Source organism: Canis lupus, chromosome 1 (assembly GCF_003254725.2).
Source record: "Canis lupus dingo isolate Sandy chromosome 1, ASM325472v2, whole genome shotgun sequence".
NCBI lineage: Eukaryota > Metazoa > Chordata > Mammalia > Carnivora > Canidae > Canis > Canis lupus.
This window is the reverse complement of record NC_064243.1, coordinates 111796688-111821886: the sequence shown is the minus strand read 5'-3', so window position 1 is coordinate 111821886 and position 25199 is coordinate 111796688. Positions and strand designations below refer to the sequence as shown.

At 45.9% G+C, this 25199-nt stretch overlaps 1 protein-coding gene across 1 annotated transcript; it reads right to left on the bottom strand.

Annotated features, from left to right (window-relative positions):
- Window positions 1–243: 243 nt before the first annotated feature.
- LOC112645379 (carcinoembryonic antigen-related cell adhesion molecule 4-like) lies at window positions 244–25199 on the bottom strand. Its single transcript, XM_049094540.1, is given in 8 exon segments — window positions 244–5733; window positions 6274–6315; window positions 15004–15035; window positions 15350–15402; window positions 16359–16479; window positions 23821–24126; window positions 24129–24179; window positions 25008–25199. Coding segments are annotated over 8 exon segments (759 nt in total). The 5' UTR covers window positions 25072–25199; the 3' UTR covers window positions 244–5643.

Below are 25199 nucleotides of genomic sequence, written 5' to 3'. Positions count from 1 at the left end.
TTATTAGTTCTGTCAGTCATTGATGGAACTTTTAGCATTTTTTATAAATGAGATCATGTCATCTACAAACAAGGACAATTCTTTCCTGGCAAGAATGCCTTTTCTTTCTTTTTCTTGCTAATTGCTCCAACTAGGACTCTCAGTACTATGCAAGCACACGTGGTGAGAATGAGCACCCTTGTCTTGTTTCTTATTCTAGTAGGGAAGCTTTCTACCTTTCATCATTGTGTATGATGTTCGCTGTGAGATTGTCATATACAGCCTTTATTATGTTGAGGAGCAACATGCCATATATTTTTCATACTTGTCATTTCTGCATATCTGTGTCTTTGCACAAAAAAATGTCCACTGATCAGAAAAGATTACACTCTTGCACTATTGGTGGGAATGTAAAGTAGGCAGTCACTCTGGAAAACAGTATAAGGGTTCCTCAAAATATTAAAAACGGAACTACCCTGTGATCCAGCAATTGCACTACTAGTTATTACCCAAGGGATACAAAAATACTAATACAAAGGGATACATACACTCTGATGTTTATAGCAGCATTATTTACAGTAGCCAAACTGTGGAAACAGCACAAACGCCCAGCAGTTGATGAATGGATAGAGATGATGTGGTATATAGACACAATGGAATATGACTCAGTCACAAAAAGGAATGAAATCTTGTCAAATGCAACAATGTGGATGGAGCTCGAGTGTATTATGCTATGTGAGATAAGGTGCTCAGAGAAAGAGAAATACCATATGATTTCATTCCTGAGGAATTTAAGAAACAAAACAAATTAGAATAGGGGAAAGAGAGAGAGACAAATCAAGAAACAGGCTCTTTACTATAGAGAACAAACTGATGGTTGTCAGAAGGGAGGTGGGTTGGGGGATGAATGAAATAAGAGATGAGGATTAAGGAGGGCACTTTTTTTGTGAGGAGCACCAGGTGTTGTATGGAAGTTTTGAATCACTGTATTGTACACCTGCACTAATATTACACTGTATGTTAACTAAATGGAATTTAATTAAATTCTAAATATTTATTTTCATTTGATAGAGAGTGAGTGAGAGAGAGAATGGGCAGAGGGAGAGGATCTCCAGCAGACTCCACACTGAACAGTGAGCTCTGTGATTCCACGACACCCCGAACATGACCCAACTGAAACCAACAGTTGGATGCTCAACTGACTGAGCCACCCAGGTCTACAAATAACTGGAATTTAATAAAAACTTTTTAAAAATGCCAACTGATCAATTTTTATGTCACTGGCATAAGTTAGACAACTATGCCTCTTTATTTTTTTTTCAAAGATTCCATTTATTTATTTATTCATGAGACACACACACAGAGGCAGGCAGAGACATAGGCAGAGGGAGAAGCAGGCTTCATGCAGGGAGCCCAATGTGGGACCTGATCCCGGGACTGTGGGATCACACCCTGAGCCGAAGGCAGATGCTCAACCGCTGAGCCACCCAGGCCTCCCAACTATGCCTCTTTATATGATACAATATAAAACCTAGCAAGCATTGTCCACGATATCTTGAATCTACTTAAGCTTTGAGATTCATTTTCCAATTTATAGGAAGTACAGGTTATAGAGAAGCAAGTAAAATGACACCATAAGGAAACAAAGTCAGAATGTGGACATTCTATAAGACAAAATGTCTGGGCTGGTCTTTTCCAAGAGTCTATGCCATAAAAAATTTGGAGGAATAGAGGACTGTTACAGAGTGAAGTGTTTTGCTTACTGAATTTTCAAAAATTGAACACGCCCATGAATCTAGCAGCTATTTTAGGAAACAAAATATAGCTAGCACTCTATAAGTTCCTGCCTCTTCCATCTATAAATAACTTTTTAATATTTAATTATTTATTTGAGAGAAGCGGGAGGGGCAGAAGGATAGGGAGAGAAATCCTTAAGTGGACTCCTGGCCGAGAACAGAGCCAGACATGGGGATCAATCCCAGTGCCCTGACTTCATAACCTGAGCCTAAATCAATAGCCGGCTGCTTAACCAACTAAACCACCCAGGTGCCCCCCAATTATACACTTTTCATGCTCAGTCACCTTTGCTTTCCCGGGATAAATTGCACTTAGTCCTGGTCTACTGTCTTATTCTATGTACTACTGGACTTGGTCTGAGAATACCTTCTTTAGCATTTTTGCCTCTCTGTTCATGAGGATGACTGGCCTGATACTTTCCTCTTTTTGTACCTTTGTTGTCGGTCCTATTTCAGTTTAAAGGTTATAGTAACCTCAGAATGAGTTGGGGGATATTCCCTCTCTGTTCTATTGATGAATTTGTCTGATTTTGAGACTGTATGTCTTGAAAGTTCTGTGGAACTCACTGATAAAACTTCTGAACTGGAAATTTCTCTTTCCTTAAAATCTTTTCATATAAAAAAATCTCAAAGATATGCAAAGAGAATTTGTATACAAACATATACAAATGGACTCTAGCTCATTGTAATACAGAGAGTGGTATGGTGAACCACCATGTACCCATCCCCAGCTCCAAAGTATCAACTCCTGATGAATTTTGCTGTATCGAGGTACCTGGTTGGCTCAGTGGTTGAGCATCTGCCTTTGGCTTAGGTCATGATCCCGGGATTCTTGGATTGAGTCCCACATCAGGTTCCCTGTAGGGAGCCTGCTTCTCCCTTCCTGCCTATGTCTCTGCCTCTCTCTGTGTGTCTCTCATGAATAAATAAATGAAATATTGGAGGGGAATCATGCTTTATCTATCTCCGTTCTACTCCTCTACCCACTGGATTAAATATTAGAAATCATAGAGATTGTTTGGAAACATTTTGCGTGTGCTTCTAAAACATAAGGCCCCACCCCCAATTGCAAAAAGCAAACTTAAAAAAGGTTGCAAGACTATTAGAGGAAACTCCATATACCTTTCATGCTTATTTACCAATGCCACATTTGCATAGATGTAAATATGCATGGGCATCCATACAAACCTTCTTCAGTTTACATGTATATGATTTTTTGATGAATTACATGAATGTTATAGGTATTCTAAAACTTCATCCTAACTACCTCAGCCCAAATCTCATCAGAAACAGGATTTTCTCCTATATCCACAGTAAGATACTTAAGCTCCAACAATCTGATATTAATACAATAATATAATCTACTATGATGTCTACACTAGCTTCCTATCACTGCTGTAACAAATAACCACCAACACAACAGCTCAAAAGCAACAGACATTTCTTATCTTACATTTTGGGAGGTCAGAAGTCCAATATGGGTTTTATTGGGCTAAAATAAAGATATTGGCAGGGCCACATTCCTTTCTGAAGATTCTAGAGGTGGATCTATTTTCTTGCCTTTTCCAGTTTCTAGAGCCTGCTGATACTCCTTGACCTGTGGTCTCTTGATGTGGGCTCATGTCATGATGTCAGGGTCTTTAGGTCAAGCCTTGCACTGGGCTCCCTGCTCAGTGAGGAGTCTGGTTGAGGATTCTCTCCCTCCCTCTACCTTTGCCCCTCCCCTTTCTCAGGAGCAATCTTTCTCTCTCTCTCTCTCTCTCTCTCTCTAATAAAGAAATCTTAAAAAAGGAAAGGATCTTACATTGGCACCACTGGATACCAGGAGAAGGAAAAAAGTATGGATTGAAAAAGTGTCTGAAGAAATAATGGTCCAACAAGCTGAGTGAACCCCAACATGATAAGCATCACTAAGACACATGGCAAATTTCTGAAAACTAAAGAATAGAGAAAAAATATCTTAAAAGAGCCAGTGAAACAACTCATTGCATATTAAGGAACACTAATTCAAGCGACAGATTTTGTATCTGATGGCTTGGAGGCCACAATGAAGTGGTCTGGTTTTCAAGTGGAGGACAAATCCTGTGTCTGGCAAAATGATCCTCAGGAATAAGAGAAAGAAGGAAATTTTCTAATGAAGGAAGATTATGAAAATTTGTTGCCAGCTGATCTGCTATTAAAAGATGGATAAAGGAAAAGATGACCAATCCATCCTCTTCTGTTGCTTATGTTTTGTGTCCTATCTAAAACTAACCAAATTTACTTTGTTTTGAAGTATACTATACCCCCACTGGGGGCTCGAACTTACAATTCAGATATCAAGAGTCACATGCTCCACCAACCAAGGCAGCCAGGCGCCGCTAACAAAATTTATTTTTTAAGATTTCATTTATCTATGTGTGAGAGAGAGGAGAGAGAGCACGCAGGGGGAGAAGCAGAGGGAGAGAGAGAAGCAGGCGTCCACTGACCAGGGGACCAATGTGGAGCTGGATCCTGGGGGTGGGGGGCTCGATCTAAAGAGGGTGTTCGAATACAGGAGCCTGAAATCATGACCCAAGACAAATGAAGCCCCTTAACTGAGCCACGCAGGTGCCCTTACGTAACCAATATTAAAATAATTGAATTCAGAGAATGTTCTCTGAAAATAGTAATCAAACTAGAAATCAATAATAGACGACAGAAAAATTTCCAAAAACTATGGAAAGTAAACTACATATTTGTAAATAAAATATGGGTCAAAGCAAGATTCAAAAGACATTTTAAAATACACAGAATTAAATTAAATACAAAAAAAAGAACCTCCACCATTTGTGGAATGCAACTTATGCTGTGCTGAGAGGGGAATTTGCCCTGAAATGCTTACATTTCATGAAAAGAAATGACTCAAATCAATAATCTAAGTTCCTACCACAAGAACTAGGAAATAAGAGCAAAGAGAACCCAACTAAAAGCAGAAAGAAAGAAATCATAAAGAGAAGAGCACCCAGGTGACCCTTATGTCAGGCACTGTGAGTGGACAAAATGGACCTGAGCCCCATAGAAGGGCAGGGCTGGGTCTGTAGCACCAGAGTTGGTTCTGTGGGTGGGATGTGGATGCGAAGGAGGAAGATGGGGGAGGCTGTGAGGGGCCTAGTCTTTTCTCTCCCTCTGCAGGGTCACAGGCAGATGCAGGAACCCTCAGATGTTGGCTTCTACCCTGGGAGATCTTCAGGCTCCACCTGCCCTTGGGTGGAATGTTTGCTCTGCTGGGAAGGGCAGGCAGAGGGCAAAGGACTCTGACACCAGGCACAGGGCTCAGCCAGGAGTAGCTGGGGAAGATCCCAGGGTTCTGCTCAGCCCTGCTGCCTGGAAGGCTCAGCTGGGGCTCAGGAAACAGGATACTGTGCTCAGGGGGGCTGGGTGATGGGTAATGGGTGTGTTTCTAAGATAAGGCACCAAGAGTCAGAAGTTCATCATGAAACATTCTTGCCTTACTATAGACAAGGGAGAGGCCTGAATCTCAGGGGCCAGGAGGTTCCTCAAGAAGCTGGAGCAGACAGTCTCCGTGAGGACACCCTCTGGGTGCTGCAATCAGCACTGCAGGGAGCTGGAATGGATGTGCCAGCAAGTAACATCCACACATATGCAAAGGTTTGAGGATTGACAGATGAAAGCAGAATCGGGTTGTCCCATGAGAATGCTACTTCTGCCTCACTGCACTCTCTTCTGCAGAACAGAAATGGGCAGCCTCTCCAGCAGTCCCTCATTGCTCCTCCCTGCTCAAGTCCTGGGAGGAGCAGGGCTGAGACGCTGTCCGTGGTTCAGAGGACTCTCAGGCCTTCCTAGGGCTTGGGAGCCTTGATCTAGCTGTATCCCCTTTCTTCCATTCTTAACATGGAGCATTACTGATGAGGAGGTGGAGAGGGCTGCAGGGAGTGTGGACTGGCCTCTGTCTCCATCGCTCAGGGCAGTTAGAGTCCTGTGGACATCATGGCAGGAAGTGACTCCACAATCAGATGACCAAGTCCAGGCTGCTCACCAGCAGTTTGTAGTGAAGAAGGGTGATGAACTTACCCTTGATCCATGACCCTGAATATCCTCAACGTTTAGCATTGATTCTGTGCTCAGGCCTTGGCTCCTGACCCCACCAATGGCCTGGGTTACAGGAGAGCCCGGGGAAGGAGGGTTCCAAGGTGAGACTAAGAAGCTACTTCTGCTTTGTGGTTAATCTGGCAGTAAATGCTTGTGTCAGGGTGTTGTAATTCCTGTAAAACAGGAAGAGGCCTCTGATCCCCTGTAAACTTCTGAGAACATTTAGGCTCTAGGCCTACCAGGGCTGCTCTCTGGGATTCGGCTGTGTAGCAGGTTTCTGTCCCAGACCTTTTCTCCCTCCTACTACCCCCTGTTCCTCTTTGTTCTGCTGTTTCCTAAACCTGAGAACACAGCCAGGGGCAAGCTGGTGGCAGATCTTCTGCCCCTTTGAGTTTCAGGGACCAGAACATTCATTGCCCACACTTACCTGGTATATAGGAACCTCTTTTGTGGGGCTGGGCAAGGAGGCCTAAACAGGAAATAATGGGTGTTGGTATATAGAAAGGGAGGGTCATTTCTCTACAAGAGTGACCAGTTCTGCCTCTTGAGCAGCCTTCTCTAAGCCTTCTCCAAATCCCGTCCCACACCATTCCCCACTGCACTCTCTGCCCCATCCAGGACCCCTGGATGCTGCTCCCAATGCCCACTCTGTCCCTGGATGGACTACAGGGTTCACTTTTGTCCAGCTAAAGGAAGCAGGGAATACTCAGGATATCGTGGGGTGTGGTCCTGCCCCTGATTGTGTCCATTCCCAGCCCGAATGAGGCTTGTCTTGTCCTGGCTAGTCTGGGGCTAGCAGGGCCTGTTTTGTGCTGCTGAATTGGTTGGTGACCCTGCCTTGTGCCTGCAAAGCCTAGACCCCAATGGAAAGAGTGGGGGAGGAGGCAGGCTTACCGGGGATGTGGAGCTGCTGACTGGGGCATGGCCTATGAGCAGAGAAAGGAGTTAGCACCCAGCGTTGTGAGGAAGCTTGGGCCCACCACCCCAGTCAGGGACATGTCTTTAGCTCTCAGAGAACCAAGGAAGAATGTGCACTCCCAGAGAGAGACCCATGGGCCATTTTAGGGTCCAGTGAGTGCCAGGTGCTGATCTATGATCTATATTTCCAGAGAATATACCCAGTGGAGGTCTCCAGTGCTGAAGCCCAGAGAAAGGGTGAGAGGCTCCGGGGGTGGGGGGTGAGTGGACACTGTGGAAGAATTCAGGGCTCCCAGTCCCACCCATAATGAAGAGATACTCACAAGGGGTAGATGCTGGGTGCCAGAGCTGTCTGAGATCATGCCAGGCACTGGCCCTAGGAGAGATCATCCTTACTGATGTGGGTGTAGATTGAGGTCACATCATTGGTGCCAGAGCAGGGGGCAAAGAGGATCTTCATTCAGGTAAGAGTTAGAAAACTCCTCCCTCCACCACTGCTTTTTAGGAGAGCAAGGGCCCAGGAGAAGGGATAAGGAAAGGCCTTTAGAACATGTCTGTCCTAGGCCCAGAGAGGAAGCCCCACAGGCTGATGGTATCTAAAAGAAAGTGTCTTGAAATGGGATAGAGGACTTAGGAAAGGAATCAAACTTTATGGTTTGACTGAGTGGAAAGCATGCTGGATTTTCCATTCTTCACACATAAGCAGGCTGGTCATGTTATTACATGGGCCAAAAAAGAGCTAATCTTCCAAGAAATGGAACTTACTCTGGCATTCTCCTAGGTTTGCAGCCTTTCCAAAGTCAAATGCCAAGATACCAGCAAGTGTATCTTTGGGCAATGATCTAAACAACAGGCTCTGCTTTCTTGGTGGTGGCAAATGGGGCCTTTGTCTTGCTTTCCATGAGTAGACGCTGAAGCCATGGTGTCTTTGTCTTTGCTTCTCTTCTAGTTGAGTGTACTCTGCTTATTCCTTGACCCAAAATCTGTGGGGACTTGGGGGTTGCCTCCCAGGCAGCATCTCTGGTCCCCACAGAGCAGTGCTCACCTGCCTCTGCCACTACAAACAGGACAGGTGCCTGCCTCCAGGTGCCTGGCTCCACCCCTCATGGCCCCTCCAGAACAAAGTATGTCATTGTTTCTGATGGTGTTGTAAATGGGATGATTAATTCAATTTCCAGGTAGTTTGCTGTATGTTCCTTGTAATGTATAGAAATGCACTGATTTCCAGGGGCACTTAGGTCACTCAGTGGGTTGAGCATCTGACTTCATCTTGGGTCATGATTCCAGAATCTCGCAATTGAGCCCCAAGTCAGGCTCCCTGTTGGGCAGGGAGAGTGCTTCTCCCTCTCCCTCTACCACTCCCGCTGCTTGTTCTCTCTATGTCAAATAAATTTTAAAAATAAATTAAATCTATAAATACATACATAAATGATTCTTTATAGAAATACACTGATATCTATATATTGATTTTGCATCCTGCAGCTTCCATATTTGTTTATTAGTTCTGTCAGTCATTGATGGAACTTTTAGCATTTTTTATAAATGAGATCATATCATCTACAAACAAGGACAATTCTTTCCTGGCAAGAATGCCTTTTCTTTCTTTTTTCTTGCTAATTGCTCCAACTAGGACTCTCAGTACTATGCAAGCACACGTGGTGAGAATGAGCACCCTTGTCTTGTTTCTTATTCTAGTAGGGAAGCTTTCTACCTTTCATCATTGTGTATGATGTTTGCTGTGAGATTGTCATATACAGCTTTTATTATGTTGAGGAGCAACATGCCATATATTTTTCATACTTGTCATTTCTGCATATCTGTGTCTTTGCACAAAAAAATGTCCACTGATCAGAAAGATTACACTCTTGCACTATTGGTGGGAATGTAAAGTAGGCAGTCACTCTGGAAAACAGTATAAGGGTTCCTCAAAATATTAAAAACGGAACTACCCTGTGATCCAGCAATTGCACTACTAGTTATTACCCAAGGGATACAAAAATACTAATACAAAGGGATACATACACTCTGATGTTTATAGCAGCATTATTTACAGTAGCCAAACTGTGGAAACAGCACAAACGCCCAGCAGTTGATGAATGGATAGAGATGATGTGGTATATAGACACAATGGAATATGACTCAGTCACAAAAAGGAATGAAATCTTGTCAATGCAACAATGTGGATGGAGCTCGAGTGTATTATGCTATGTGAGATAAGGTGCTCAGAGAAAGAGAAATACCATATGATTTCATTCCTGAGGAATTTAAGAAACAAAACAAATTAGAATAGGGGAAAGAGAGAGAGACAAATCAAGAAACAGGCTCTTTACTATAGAGAACAAACTGATGGTTGTCAGAAGGGAGGTGGGTTGGGGGATGAGTGAAATAAGAGATGAGGATTAAGGAGGGCACTTTTTTTGTGAGGAGCACCAGGTGTTGTATGGAAGTTTTGAATCACTGTATTGTACACCTGCACTAATATTACACTGTATGTTAACTAAATGGAATTTAATTAAATTCTAAATATTTATTTTCATTTGATAGAGAGTGAGTGAGAGAGAGAGAATGGGCAGAGGGAGAGGATCTCCAGCAGACTCCACACTGAACAGTGAGCTCTGTGATTCCACGACACCCCGAACATGACCCAACTGAAACCAACAGTTGGATGCTCAACTGACTGAGCCACCCAGGTCTACAAATAACTGGAATTTAATAAAAACTTTTTAAAAATGCCAACTGATCAATTTTTATGTCACTGGCATAAGTTAGACAACTATGCCTCTTTATTTTTTTTTCAAAGATTCCATTTATTTATTTATTCATGAGACACACACACACACACAGAGGCAGGCAGAGACATAGGCAGAGGGAGAAGCAGGCTTCATGCAGGGAGCCCAATGTGGGACCTGATCCCGGGACTGTGGGATCACACCCTGAGCCGAAGGCAGATGCTCAACCGCTGAGCCACCCAGGCCTCCCAACTATGCCTCTTTATATGATACAATATAAAACCTAGCAAGCATTGTCCACGATATCTTGAATCTACTTAAGCTTTGAGATTCATTTTCCAATTTATAGGAAGTACAGGTTATAGAGAAGCAAGTAAAATGACACCATAAGGAAACAAAGTCAGAATGTGGACATTCTATAAGACAAAATGTCTGGGCTGGTCTTTTCCAAGAGTCTATGCCATAAAAAATTTGGAGGAATAGAGGACTGTTACAGAGTGAAGTGTTTTGCTTACTGAATTTTCAAAAATTGAACACGCCCATGAATCTAGCAGCTATTTTAGGAAACAAAATATAGCTAGCACTCTATAAGTTCCTGCCTCTTCCATCTATAAATAACTTTTTAATATTTAATTATTTATTTGAGAGAAGCGGGAGGGGCAGAAGGATAGGGAGAGAAATCCTTAAGTGGACTCCTGGCCGAGAACAGAGCCAGACATGGGGATCAATCCCAGTGCCCTGACTTCATAACCTGAGCCTAAATCAATAGCCGGCTGCTTAACCAACTAAACCACCCAGGTGCCCCCCAATTATACACTTTTCATGCTCAGTCACCTTTGCTTTCCCGGGATAAATTGCACTTAGTCCTGGTCTACTGTCTTATTCTATGTACTACTGGACTTGGTCTGAGAATACCTTCTTTAGCATTTTTGCCTCTCTGTTCATGAGGATGACTGGCCTGATACTTTCCTCTTTTTGTACCTTTGTTGTCGGTCCTATTTCAGTTTAAAGGTTATAGTAACCTCAGAATGAGTTGGGGGATATTCCCTCTCTGTTCTATTGATGAATTTGTCTGATTTTGAGACTGTATGTCTTGAAAGTTCTGTGGAACTCACTGATAAAACTTCTGAACTGGAAATTTCTCTTTCCTTAAAATCTTTTCATATAAAAAAATCTCAAAGATATGCAAAGAGAATTTGTATACAAACATATACAAATGGACTCTAGCTCATTGTAATACAGAGAGTGGTATGGTGAACCACCATGTACCCATCCCCAGCTCCAAAGTATCAACTCCTGATGAATTTTGCTGTATCGAGGTACCTGGTTGGCTCAGTGGTTGAGCATCTGCCTTTGGCTTAGGTCATGATCCCGGGATTCTTGGATTGAGTCCCACATCAGGTTCCCTGTAGGGAGCCTGCTTCTCCCTTCCTGCCTATGTCTCTGCCTCTCTCTGTGTGTCTCTCATGAATAAATAAATGAAATATTGGAGGGGAATCATGCTTTATCTATCTCCGTTCTACTCCTCTACCCACTGGATTAAATATTAGAAATCATAGAGATTGTTTGGAAACATTTTGCGTGTGCTTCTAAAACATAAGGCCCCACCCCCAATTGCAAAAAGCAAACTTAAAAAAGGTTGCAAGACTATTAGAGGAAACTCCATATACCTTTCATGCTTATTTACCAATGCCACATTTGCATAGATGTAAATATGCATGGGCATCCATACAAACCTTCTTCAGTTTACATGTATATGATTTTTTGATGAATTACATGAATGTTATAGGTATTCTAAAACTTCATCCTAACTACCTCAGCCCAAATCTCATCAGAAACAGGATTTTCTCCTATATATCCACAGTAAGATACTTAAGCTCCAACAATCTGATATTAATACAATAATATAATCTACTATGATGTCTACACTAGCTTCCTATTACTGCTGTAACAAATAACCACCAACACAACAGCTCAAAAGCAACAGACATTTCTTATCTTACATTTTGGGAGGTCAGAAGTCCAATATGGGTTTTATTGGGCTAAAATAAAGATATTGGCAGGGCCACATTCCTTTCTGAAGATTCTAGAGGTGGATCTATTTTCTTGCCTTTTCCAGTTTCTAGAGCCTGCTGATACTCCTTGACCTGTGGTCTCTTGATGTGGGCTCATGTCATGATGTCAGGGTCTTTAGGTCAAGCCTTGCACTGGGCTCCCTGCTCAGTGAGGAGTCTGGTTGAGGATTCTCTCCCTCCCTCTACCTTTGCCCCTCCCCTTTCTCAGGAGCAATCTTTCTCTCTCTCTCTCTCTCTCTCTAATAAAGAAATCTTAAAAAAGGAAAGGATCTTACATTGGCACCACTGGATACCAGGAGAAGGAAAAAAGTATGGATTGAAAAAGTGTCTGAAGAAATAATGGTCCAACAAGCTGAGTGAACCCCAACATGATAAGCATCACTAAGACACATGGCAAATTTCTGAAAACTAAAGAATAGAGAAAAAATATCTTAAAAAGAGCCAGTGAAACAACTCATTGCATATTAAGGAACACTAATTCAAGCGACAGATTTTGTATCTGATGGCTTGGAGGCCACAATGAAGTGGTCTGGTTTTCAAGTGGAGGACAAATCCTGTGTCTGGCAAAATGATCCTCAGGAATAAGAGAAAGAAGGAAATTTTCTAATGAAGGAAGATTATGAAAATTTGTTGCCAGCTGATCTGCTATTAAAAGATGGATAAAGGAAAAGATGACCAATCCATCCTCTTCTGTTGCTTATGTTTTGTGTCCTATCTAAAACTAACCAAATTTACTTTGTTTTGAAGTATACTATACCCCCACTGGGGGCTCGAACTTACAATTCAGATATCAAGAGTCACATGCTCCACCAACCAAGGCAGCCAGGCGCCGCTAACAAAATTTATTTTTTAAGATTTCATTTATCTATGTGTGAGAGAGAGGAGAGAGAGCACGCAGGGGGAGAAGCAGAGGGAGAGAGAGAAGCAGGCGTCCACTGACCAGGGGACCAATGTGGAGCTGGATCCTGGGGGTGGGGGGCTCGATCTAAAGAGGGTGTTCGAATACAGGAGCCTGAAATCATGACCCAAGACAAATGAAGCCCCTTAACTGAGCCACGCAGGTGCCCTTACGTAACCAATATTAAAATAATTGAATTCAGAGAATGTTCTCTGAAAATAGTAATCAAACTAGAAATCAATAATAGACGACAGAAAAATTTCCAAAAACTATGGAAAGTAAACTACATATTTGTAAATAAAATATGGGTCAAAGCAAGATTCAAAAGACATTTTAAAATACACAGAATTAAATTAAATACAAAAAAAAAGAACCTCCACCATTTGTGGAATGCAACTTATGCTGTGCTGAGAGGGGAATTTGCCCTGAAATGCTTACATTTCATGAAAAGAAATGACTCAAATCAATAATCTAAGTTCCTACCACAAGAACTAGGAAATAAGAGCAAAGAGAACTCAACTAAAAGCAGAAAGAAAGAAATCATAAAGAGAAGAGCACCCAGGTGACCCTTATGTCAGGCACTGTGAGTGGACAAAATGGACCTGAGCCCCATAGAAGGGCAGGGCTGGGTCTGTAGCACCAGAGTTGGTTCTGTGGGTGGGATGTGGATGCGAAGGAGGAGATGGGGGAGGCTGTGAGGGGCCTAGTCTTTTCTCTCCCTCTGCAGGGTCACAGGCAGATGCAGGAACCCTCAGATGTTGGCTTCTACCCTGGGAGATCTTCAGGCTCCACCTGCCCTTGGGTGGAATGTTTGCTCTGCTGGGAAGGGCAGGCAGAGGGCAAAGGACTCTGACACCAGGCACAGGGCTCAGCCAGGAGCTGGGGGAAGATCCCAGGGTTCTGCTCAGCCCTGCTGCCTGGAAGGCTCAGCTGGGGCTCAGGAAACAGGATACTGTGCTCAGGGGGGCTGGGTGATGGGTAATGGGTGTGTTTCTAAGATAAGGCACCAAGAGTCAGAAGTTCATCATGAAACATTCTTGCCTTACTATAGACAAGGGAGAGGCCTGAATCTCAGGGGCCAGGAGGTTCCTCAAGAAGCTGGAGCAGACAGTCTCCGTGAGGACACCCTCTGGGTGCTGCAATCAGCACTGCAGGGAGCTGGAATGGATGTGCCAGCAAGTAACATCCACACATATGCAAAGGTTTGAGGATTGACAGATGAAAGCAGAATCGGGTTGTCCCATGAGAATGCTACTTCTGCCTCACTGCACTCTCTTCTGCAGAACAGAAATGGGCAGCCTCTCCAGCAGTCCCTCATTGCTCCTCCCTGCTCAAGTCCTGGGAGGAGCAGGGCTGAGACGCTGTCCGTGGTTCAGAGGACTCTCAGGCCTTCCTAGGGCTTGGGAGCCTTGATCTAGCTGTATCCCCTTTCTTCCATTCTTAACATGGAGCATTACTGATGAGGAGGTGGAGAGGGCTGCAGGGAGTGTGGACTGGCCTCTGTCTCCATCGCTCAGGGCAGTTAGAGTCCTGTGGACATCATGGCAGGAAGTGACTCCACAATCAGATGACCAAGTCCAGGCTGCTCACCAGCAGTTTGTAGTGAAGAAGGGTGATGAACTTACCCTTGATCCATGACCCTGAATATCCTCAACGTTTAGCATTGATTCTGTGCTCAGGCCTTGGCTCCTGACCCCACCAATGGCCTGGGGTTACAGGAGAGCCCGGGGAAGGAGGGTTCCAAGGTGAGACTAAGAAGCTACTTCTGCTTTGTGGTTAATCTGGCAGTAAATGCTTGTGTCAGGGTGTTGTAATTCCTGTAAAACAGGAAGAGGCCTCTGATCCCCTGTAAACTTCTGAGAACATTTAGGCTCTAGGCCTACCAGGGCTGCTCTCTGGGATTCGGCTGTGTAGCAGGTTTCTGTCCCAGACCTTTTCTCCCTCCTACTACCCCCTGTTCCTCTTTGTTCTGCTGTTTCCTAAACCTGAGAACACAGCCAGGGGCAAGCTGGTGGCAGATCTTCTGCCCCTTTGAGTTTCAGGGACCAGAACATTCATTGCCCACACTTACCTGGTATATAGGAACCTCTTTTGTGGGGCTGGGCAAGGAGGCCTAAACAGGAAATAATGGGTGTTGGTATATAGAAAGGGAGGGTCATTTCTCTACAAGAGTGACCAGTTCTGCCTCTTGAGCAGCCTTCTCTAAGCCTTCTCCAAATCCCGTCCCACACCATTCCCCACTGCACTCTCTGCCCCATCCAGGACCCCTGGATGCTGCTCCCAATGCCCACTCTGTCCCTGGATGGACTACAGGGTTCACTTTTGTCCAGCTAAGGAAGCAGGGAATACTCAGGATATCGTGGGGTGTGGTCCTGCCCCTGATTGTGTCCATTCCCAGCCCGAATGAGGCTTGTCTTGTCCTGGCTAGTCTGGGGCTAGCAGGGCCTGTTTTGTGCTGCTGAATTGGTTGGTGACCCTGCCTTGTGCCTGCAAAGCCTAGACCCCAATGGAAAGAGTGGGGGAGGAGGCAGGCTTACCGGGGATGTGGAGCTGCTGACTGGGGCATGGCCTATGAGCAGAGAAAGGAGTTAGCACCCAGCGTTGTGAGGAAGCTTGGGCCCACCACCCCAGTCAGGGACATGTCTTTAGCTCTCAGAGAACCAAGGAAGAATGTGCACTCCCAGAGAGAGACCCATGGGCCATTTTAGGGTCCAGTGAGTGCCAGGTGCTGATCTATGATCTATATTTCCAGAGAATATACCCAGTGGAGGTCTCCAGTGCTGAAGCCCAGAGAAAGGGTGAGAGGCTCCGGGGGTGGGGGTGAGTGGACACTGTGGAAGAATTCAGGGCTCCCAGTCCCACCCATAATGAAGAGATACTCACAAGGGGTAGATGCTGGGTGCCAGAGCTGTCTGAGATCATGCCAGGCACTGGCCCTAGGAGAGATCATCCTTACTGATGTGGGTGTAGATTGAGGTCACATCATTGGTGCCAGAGCAGGGGGCAAAGAGGATCTTCATTCAGGTAAGAGTTAGAAAACTCCTCCCTCCACCACTGCTTTTTAGGAGAGCAAGGGCCCAGGAGAAGGGATAAGGAAAGGCCTTTAGAACATGTCTGTCCTAGGCCCAGAGAGGAAGCCCCACAGGCTGATGGTATCTAAAAGAAAGTGTCTTGAAATGGGATAGAGGACTTAGGAAAGGAATCAAACTTTATGGTTTGACTGAGTGGAAAGGTCAAGGCTGCAGCTGCAATTGCAGGACATGTGGGGAGGCCTAGGGATGCTGGATCCCTGTTCATGCATGGTCATACCATAACCCCATCAGGCAAGGAGATGCTGTAATGGGACAATGGCCTGTATGCCATTTCCATTGGCCTGGAAGAGGCATAAAGGGCATCCAGGAACCTCTCCCTGGATGAGCTTAGGTTCTCTGGTCTCACACTACAGAGACAATGGTTCTCACATCTGCCATTTGTGAGGATGACTCCATCTGGCTTCTTAAGCTCTTCCACTCTCTGCTGTGTGACCTCTGCCAAGACCTCCCTCTGATCCTGAGGCTGCAAATCCCCCTCATAGGGTATGTGGACTAAACCATGGGAGGTGCTGTTTACAGAGTATGTAGTCCTGGATGTACTTCTGTACTGTTGCCAAGTGAATCAGGACAACTATGAGGGGCTGTTCACCAACTGTCCCTAATTTATAACTGAGGAGGCTATGAAGGAAGCACCCAGGTTAGCAGCTGATCAGGAAGGAGGAAGACAGAATGAGAGGGAAAATCCTGGGGCATTTAGGTAGCCTGGAAGAGTCAGTGAGAATCCTAGGTCAGGGGGCATCTCCTTCCTGCCCAAGTGTCAGGTGTGGGACAAGATCAGCTTGTGGAAAATGCCATCATACCTTCCAGTCCTTGTGCAGAGCAGGAAATACGCCAGGGTAGCCATGAGTGCTACTCCAATCAGGACCCCGAGTGCAATGCCAATGATAGACCCCACAGGGAGACCTGTGGTGCTTCTTTTATCTGAAATAAGAAGAAAAAAATGAGGGGGACAAGTCTCAGGTCAAATCTGGGGAAACCAGGAGGGGCCTCGGGGGAAGGGCCTGCTTAGGGAGGAAGGCAAGGCCACCAAGGTCTGAGTGCCGTGTGTGTTGTTACCACAGTGACCCGACTCCCTTGGCCACTGCATCATTTCTGTTCCTCACAGTGAAACACTGGACATGCTCTAATCTTCAAGTTCTCCCACCACCTCCAGAGCCAGTATTGGCATCCAATTCAATTTCCTCTCACATTATGCCTCTTCCCCTGGGTCTTCCTTTTCATCATCATTGATGGTCTTAGAGAGTGGCCCTTACCTGTCCACTCAACACTGATTAAAGAGAATACCATTAGCTGACTGATTTTGAGGTCAGCTCTATGAAAGACTTGAGATAAATATTATCTCATCTGAGCCTCCTGTGAGGGCCTGGGTATCATCCCCACAGTGCAAAATGAGCATATGCATTGTATAAAGGGTTTAGCTAAATCAATGAAGGTCACAAAGCTGGAATTGATAACATAACACTTAATCTCAAGTCCACATGATATTACAGCTAGTAAAAAAAAAACTTAATAAAGGAAAAATACCTGCTAAATTTCATTGACTCCTAAATCTGTATATGATGCTTTCTCAGGATTTCATCTCATAAACTCATATTAACAAACCTTACAAAAAAAAAAAAAAACCTTACAGAAGCCCCAATCCAGCTGTTATTTCTCATTTTATAGAAGAGAAAACAGAGGTTCAGGAGATTGAGCATTTTTCCTGAGGTCCACAGCTGATATTTATCAGAACCAAGATGCTAACAAGAGTAGTTTAATTCTGGGGATCTTAAGGACATTTCCCTAGAGGCTCTGGAGGAGGCTCCCATCTTCTCTGAGGCTGCATCCATTTTACACCCCCTACCAGCAAAATACACAGTGTGGAAGCGGGAGTGGACAAGTGTTGCTCACAGATCACATACAGCTAGATGGGGTCACTTTTGCTGGAACTGACCACCTTGGAGACCTCACACTGGCAATTCCCAACATTCTCCTTGCTGACAGGGCATACGTTCAGGATGAGAGCTTCCTTCTCTCCATGAACTTTAGATTCTGGCCATTCAAGAACCACTGGATAGAGACCTCAGCATTATTTGTGAAGCAAGTCAGGACCACAGAGTCCTTATCTTCTGTGACTGTGGTGTTGCTGAACTGAAGAGAGGGCTGGGCCACTGGCTCTGTGGAGAAATACAGGAGGTGATGAAATGATAATGGGCCTGAAGCCATGCTCCTTTCTCTGAGATCACAGCCACTCTGAGGGCCCCAGCAAGCTCTGTAAAGGTGCCCCAGAATATGGCCCTGCTGTCTGCAGAAGGATGTCTTTGTTCAGGTGATGATCTGCGGGAGGGCTGTACCTCCCCCACTGATCCTCACATTCTGTTGTGGCCCTCAGTCATGTGTCTGCTCTTCTTGGACATCTCTGTAATATCAGCACCAGGACCTCTTCCCCCACATGGCCAAAAACCACATTGACAGGTAGAATTTTTTCCCATGGAAAACTTATTTTTGAACTTTTGTGACTTTAAAAGATCAGGCCTCTTTCCTTATATACCTTCCCGTGTATTTGGGGGAAGGAAGACTCACAGCCCTTCCCTCTCTGTGTCCAAGGCAGGTTTGTGTAAAATAGGGAAGGCATTCACACTGTTATAATTTACTAGGGAGTGAGAGCAGCCTGCCCATTCAGCATAACCTTGGGAATCAAAGGGTTTTCAATCTACAGGATTTCTCATTCTGAAGAAGACTTTCACTTCCAGATCTGCGGATTGATTCTCATGGTGAAAACCTTCTGTAGAGAAGTGGTTTCTGTATACAGAATACTTGCACCCTTAGGAATAGAAGGAAACTACTGCAACATAATTAAGGCCTTATATGAAATGCCCTTAGCTAGCCTCATACTCCATGATGAAACACTGAAAGCATTTCTTCTAAGATCAGATAGAAGATAAACATGCCATTGACACCACCAGTATTCAATACAGTACCGGAGTCCAGGCCTAGGACTAGGAGGAAAAAACCCAAAATGCAGTCAAATCGGAAAAGAATAAGTTAAATTATGTCTGTTTGCAGATGACATGAAATTATATGTACAAAACCCTAGAGATAAAAAAAAACCCTAGAGATGACACACAAAAACTGTTGAACTAATAAATAATTGCAAAATACAAAATAAACATACAAAAATAACTTATGGTTAACACTAACAGTGATGTACTCAAGAAAGAAATTAGGAAAAACATTCTATTTGTAAGAACAGTGAAAAATAGGGGATTACTGGGTGGCTCAGCAGTTTAGTGCCTGCCTTTGGCCCATGACATGATCCTGGAGTCCTGTGATCAAGTCCCACATCGGACTCCCTGCATGGAGCCTGCTTCTCCCTCTGCCTGTGTCTCTGCCCCTCTCTCTTTCTCTCTGTGTGTGTGTTTCATGAATAAATAAATTTTTAAAAATTAAAAAAAATAAATAAAATAAAATACTTAGGAAAGAAGAAAAATACTCAGGAATTAACTTAATTTATGAGTCAATAGACTGTCTATGGAATTCTATAAATCATTGCTGAAAAATATTACAGAGGACACCAATAAATGGAAAGATATCCCATGTTCATGGATGATAAGTTCATATTGTTAAGATGGCAATGTTAACTAAAGAGATCCATAGAGTCAATGTCATTCCTATAAAAATCTTTTTTTTTAAGATTTCTTTTTTTTAAATTTTTATTTATTTATGATAGGCACACAGTGAGAGAGAGAGAGAGGCAGAGACACAGGCAGAGGGAGAAGCAGGCTCCATGCACCGGGAGCCCGATGTGGGATTCGATCCCGGATCTCCAGGATCGCGCCCTGGGCCAAAGGCAGGCGCTAAACCGCTGCGCCACCCAGGGATCCCTAAGATTTCATTTTAAGTAATCTCTCCACCCAACATGAGGGTCAAACCTACAATCCCTAGATAAAAGAGTCTCATACTCTACCATGTGAGCCAGCCAGATGCCTCCCTATCAAATTGTTAAGAAAATATTTTGCAGAAATAGGAAATCCAAAAATTCACATGGAATCTCAGGACCTCAAATACCAAAATTATTTTGAAAAAGAACAAAGTTGGAGGACTCCTACTTCCTGACTGCAGAGTTACAGTACCAATAACATTATATTGGTATTTTTAAAGATTTTATTTATTTATTCATGAGAGACACAGAGAGAGAGGCAAAGACATAGGCAGAGGGAGAAGCAGGCTCCCTTGTGGGCAGCCCAATGCTGGACTCAATCCCAGAACTCTGGGATCATGCTCTGGGCCAAAGGCAGATGTTCAACCACTGAGCCACCCAGGCGTCCCTATATTGGTATGGTATTAAGGGAGACATAGAGACCAATGGAATAGAACAGACACCCTTGAAACACACCCTGACATATGTGGTCCAGTGATTTTCAATAAGGTTGTCACGACTATTCAATGGAGAAAAAAAATCTGTTAACAAATGGTGTTGGGAACACTGGATATTCATGCCAATTAATGAAGTTGGACATGACCTTATACCATGTGCAGACATTCACTTAAAATGATCAAACATCTAAACATAAGAGTCAAAACTATAAACGTCTTAGGAGATAACATAAAGTAAAAAGTTATTGGGACTGGATTTCCTAATGATTTCTTAGATATGATACCCAAAGCAAAGACAACAAAAGAAAAAAACAAATGAATTGGATTGGATCAACATGGAAAACTTCTGTGCATCCAAATACAATTAGCAGAGTGGTAGCCTAGTTATGGAATATACAGGATATAGGGAGGAAATGTACAACATAGGAAATACAGTCAAAATATTTTAATGGGGCTGCATAGTGATGGATGGGAGTTACTCTGTGTGGAGTATAGCAGAACCTATAGAGTTGTTCAATCACTATGTTGTACACCTGAAACTAACGTCACATTGTGTGTCAACTAAAGTTAACTTTAAAAAAAGAGAGGGCAATGCAAGGATTGGAAGGAAATACTTGCAAATCATATCTGGTATGAGATTAATATCCGGAATATATAAAGCACTTCTGCAATTCAACAACAAAAAGCACCTTGACCCTGAGGATCCTTCTTTCTTCCCCATTTGCAAAGCCCTCATTTATGCATGGGCTTTCTGGAGCTGAGACACCGCTCTCCCCATATTCCAGGCTGGATCCAAGGTGCTATGAGAAATCTGAAAATAAGGGAAGAAAGCATTGCAGACAGGTAATGGGAGAGCTCCAGGACAGAATTGGGATTTGCTCATGATAAGAAGATGGGAAGAACTTCTAGGCTCTTTTCTGAAAGGCAGGCAGATCTTGACCACAGTAACTCAATGCAGATGTTCCAGGGATGCACTTACCAGAGACTGTGATAGTCTTGACTGTGGTCTTATTGAGGCAGGTGCCAGAGATATAGACGAGGCAGGTATAGGATCCACCATCATTCACAGTGATGTTGGGTATAAAGAGCTCCTGTGTGGATGGCTGGGGTCTCTCATTGATAAGCCAAGAATACTGTGCAGGTGGGTTAGAGGCTGCATGGCAGGAGACACTGAGGTTTCCCCCTAGATGGTAATAGGAGTCTGAGGGGGAAATGGTGGGTGTGTCCGGGCCATCTGGAGCAAACAGAATAAAGCCACATGTGTTGTAGTAAGAGGGAAGGGGAAGTTCCCAGTCTGCATAAGGGTCACAGCTCTGAGCTGGATGCAACCTTGTTTTCAAACGTCCCAACCAGAAGCCCCCTGTGTTTACTAAGCCTCAGTCTGAGACATGAAGCTGTTTCCCCTCCCAGGCTGTTGACCCTCCCAGGGAGGAGCAGCCAACCCCCTCCTAGTCTTGGTTAGGCTGGGCCTGCCCAAGTTTGCTGGGGACAGGAAGCCATGGCCAGGCTGGGTGTCCAGCTGAAGGTCATGGATGTGGACTCTAGAAGGGTGAATGTGGCCTGGCCTCTAGCTGTGTGGACTTGGGCTGGCAGCTGGGCCAGGTAGGAACAGAAGTTACTCACAGAGAACATTCAGGGTGAATGGGTCACTACGATCGGCACTCACTGGGTTCCGAGTTTCACACTCATAGGGTCCTGTGTCATTCCTCGTGACACCATGTACAGTGAGAGTCCTGTTGTCCAGGGACAGCTCCAGCCTGGGACTATCCACGGTGGCTCTTACTGCTACTGACCACAGGCAGCTTGTGCTCTGAGTCTGAGGTTCAAATGTTAATACTACAGAATCCACATTCTCCACAGGGTTTGAATTGTTGCTTGTGATATGGGGTTTTTGTAACTCTGCTGTGCAGACAGGAGAGAGAACATTGCCCTGTGTGGTACCTGTGATTCCTCTATCGGCATCTCTTTTTTAAAAATATTTTTACTTATTTATTTGAGAAAGAGAGAGCAGGGGGAGGACTAGAGAGGTAGAGGGAGAAAAAGACTTCCCATTGAGCAAGGAGACCCACTTAGGGTCTACCCCAGCATCTTGGCATCATTGGCTGATCCAAAGACAGGTGTTAACCAACTGAGCCACCAGGTGCCCCTTTCCACAGGTATTGTGAGTCAGAGTTGGCATCTCTCACCTCTCAGCCAACCTGAGTCCTTAAAAGAATATGCAAACTGTGTATGTCAAGACCAACCGATGAAGATGTGAGCGCTCAGAAATAGTAAAGCCCCTGCTCTATGTTGAAAGCACAGGCTCTCCTGTGTGGATTAGACAGCAGCATTTGGTCAGGAAAGATCTGGGACAGAGTCACAGATAGCACTGGACTTCCCTTGGTTCATCATAGACCTGAAGGCCCACCCTGGAGATAGGGTTCTGGGGAGAACTGACTCCCGGAGAAACCAGGAATAAGCACAGAGGTCAGTTAGGCACTCAAGCCCCAAGGCATGGGGGTACAGCTCTGCCCAGCTGTTTGATAACGAGTGACATGATGCAGTGTGACCCCTTACATGGCAGAGCCGAGTCCAAACACCAAGCAAAGAGTCAGAGGATGAGTAGGAAGCAGGGGTGGTGATCTATGAATGATCCATCATCTCTTTAGAGAGGCGTCCTGGGTGCAGGATCCTAGGAGGTCTGTCCATGCAGGTTCCCCGCCCTCCAGCAGCAGAGATACCTGCACCATCCACTTCATCCTCCTAAACAAAAGCAACTGAGTTTGTTACCCATGAACCCTGTGCTGGTTTCAGGTGCAAAGTTGGGAGGGGAAGGCAAGTCCCATCCCTTACACCCCAGTGGGAGCCACAGCAACACATCAGGAAACAATCTGATTTCAAGTCCAGCCCAGGGAGGTGAGGATGAACCCCCTGAGGGGAGGCAGGAGCATTCTCCCTCTGATTGCTGAGGCAGGTCATTCTGGTGTAGAGTAAACCCAGAGTGAGCCTCCTTTTGCTCTCACTGTCCAGACCAGCATTCGTCCCACTGAGGGAGGAGAGGATGGGGCTGGATCTGCAGGCAGAACTTGGATAACAAATGTGCTGCTCATCAGTCTGTGACCCTGATTCAGTGACTGTATGTCCCTGTGCCTTGGTTTCCTGGAATGCAGTAGGAATAATGGTAGATGATGTCTACATGCCAGGCCTGTGAATTAACCATTAAACATCCTTAAATACCTGACCCAAATATCGTCCATAGCAGCTGGTCAATCAAATGGCCTTTGTTCCTGCTCACCCCACAGGAGAGGGCTCCCTGGGCCTGATTCTGGGTGGAGGAGGAGCTGCCAGGAGCGTCTCTGCTCTGTTCCTCCCTGGTGGTGCTGACCTTCCCCTGGAGTCCCCCAAGCCCCCCACAGCAGCTGGCTAATGGACTGGGGACCTGTTATGTCGATGCTGTCCATGCTGAGCCTCAGGTAAAGGACCAGGCTCTGCCCCTCGCCCAATGTGGCTCTTGAGCCTGAGCACTGACTGGTGACCAGCTCAGGCTGCCGGGAAATCCTTGCTTCCAGTCAGCTTGGCCCAGGAGCACTTATCCCAACCTGGCACAGACTCCCCAGGGTCACCAGAATCAGGGGCCCCCAGACAGTGGTTTGGGCAGGGGCTTTCTGGACTGAGGTCTGGGGAGGATTCCAGGGACTCCTCAGGCCTGGCAGGAATGAGTCTAGGAAGTTCTTTGTGATGATCAGAGTCTGGATTCCAGGAAAGGAATTCCCATCTCAGGAAGTTTGTCTCCACTGTGTGTGGGTCCCCCACTAAATGTTCAAACCACTAAAGGGACATAATGCAGAGAGGGATGGAGGCCCAGTGCAGGCCTGTGAATCCTGTGTGTGTGAAGTAGACACCAGAGGTGAGAGAGGAATTACTCACGGAATACTCGGAGCTGTCCACGTACTTGTTCAACTTGAATATCATTTGTAATGATTTGTAGGGTGTAGTACCCCGTGTCCTTCAGGGTGATGTTCTGAAACAGCAAGGATCCATTGGGGTATGCTGTCTCTCTGCCGCTGTGTGCATGCCCAGGGGTAATCACTTGTGTGTTTACCACATATGACACAATACGATTATTGGTCTCTACACTTTTCCCTCTGAACCAGTGATAGGCTAAAAGATCCCCAGGCAGATTGAGGACTCGCAGAAGAACGTCCTTCCCTTCAGCAGCATTGGGAGGCACGACTCCACAGTGACTTGGGCAGTGGTGGGCGGGTTCCAGAAGGTTAAGAGTGAGACTAGGAGGGAAGAGAGGGGACGGATCAGTGTTTGGACCTATGTGTTGGGAAGGAAAGCTGGAGCCCTGTTGACAGAGTGGGTCCTAAACCCCCAGCCTCGGAGTGTGTGTGTAAGAGTGCATGCGAATCTGGGTGTCTGTGTGTGTGTGTGTGTGTGTGTGTGTATTCTGCTGGTCATGGTCACTGGAATGACCACTTTACTTATACACCCAAGAGCTTATTTCCTCTGTTTCAAATGCTCTTCCTCACATGACACCATCACTGCCCTCAGATACCTGCTCATACTCAAGTGGTCCTTGGGAGAGGCCTGCCTTAACCTACTCCTCTGAGGACCCTCTGTCTTCATGTCCTGACCTTTCCCTGCTCTGTTCCCTTCAGGGCGCTTAGTCCTTACCTGACATGACATTCTAGATGTCTCTGCGGGTCTGTCTTCCTCCCAGAGAAGTGAGCTCAGGGAGCAGGGACTGGTCTGCTCTGTGCTGTCCCCCGGGGTGGCCCGGCTGCAAATACCAGGGCTGAGCGTCCCCAGGGCCCTCCGAGTCTGGCGCTTATCGGTCAGGACCCCAGGGTGGTGGCAAGGCCAGGGTTTAGGGTCCCTGGGTGTGGTTCCCGTCAGGTTGCAAAACTGAGTCCCCGGTGAGGAGGCCCTTGGGACCCAGCCCCTCACTCCCCACTTGCAGATCCCGAGGCCGCCCCGTCGCTGAGCCGGCTCCCCCGCCCCGCCCGCCGCCCCGTCCCCCGCGGAGCCCCGTCCGCCCCCCCAGGCCCCAGGCCCCAGGCCGCCGCTCCCCCGTCCTCCCGCCCCTCCCAGGGGATCGGCCCCCTCACCGGCCAGCAGGAGCTCCTGCCAGGGGCCGCGCCCTGCTCGGGGAGAGGCCGAGGGGGGCTCCATGGTGCCCGCTGCCCGCTCCGTCCGGCCGGGGTGAGAGCAGCTGCCGCCGCGCAGACGCTCGGGCCCCGCGGTCCGCCCCACAGCGCCGCGTCCTTCCCCCTCCGCGCGGGGCCGCCTCTGGGGGCGGG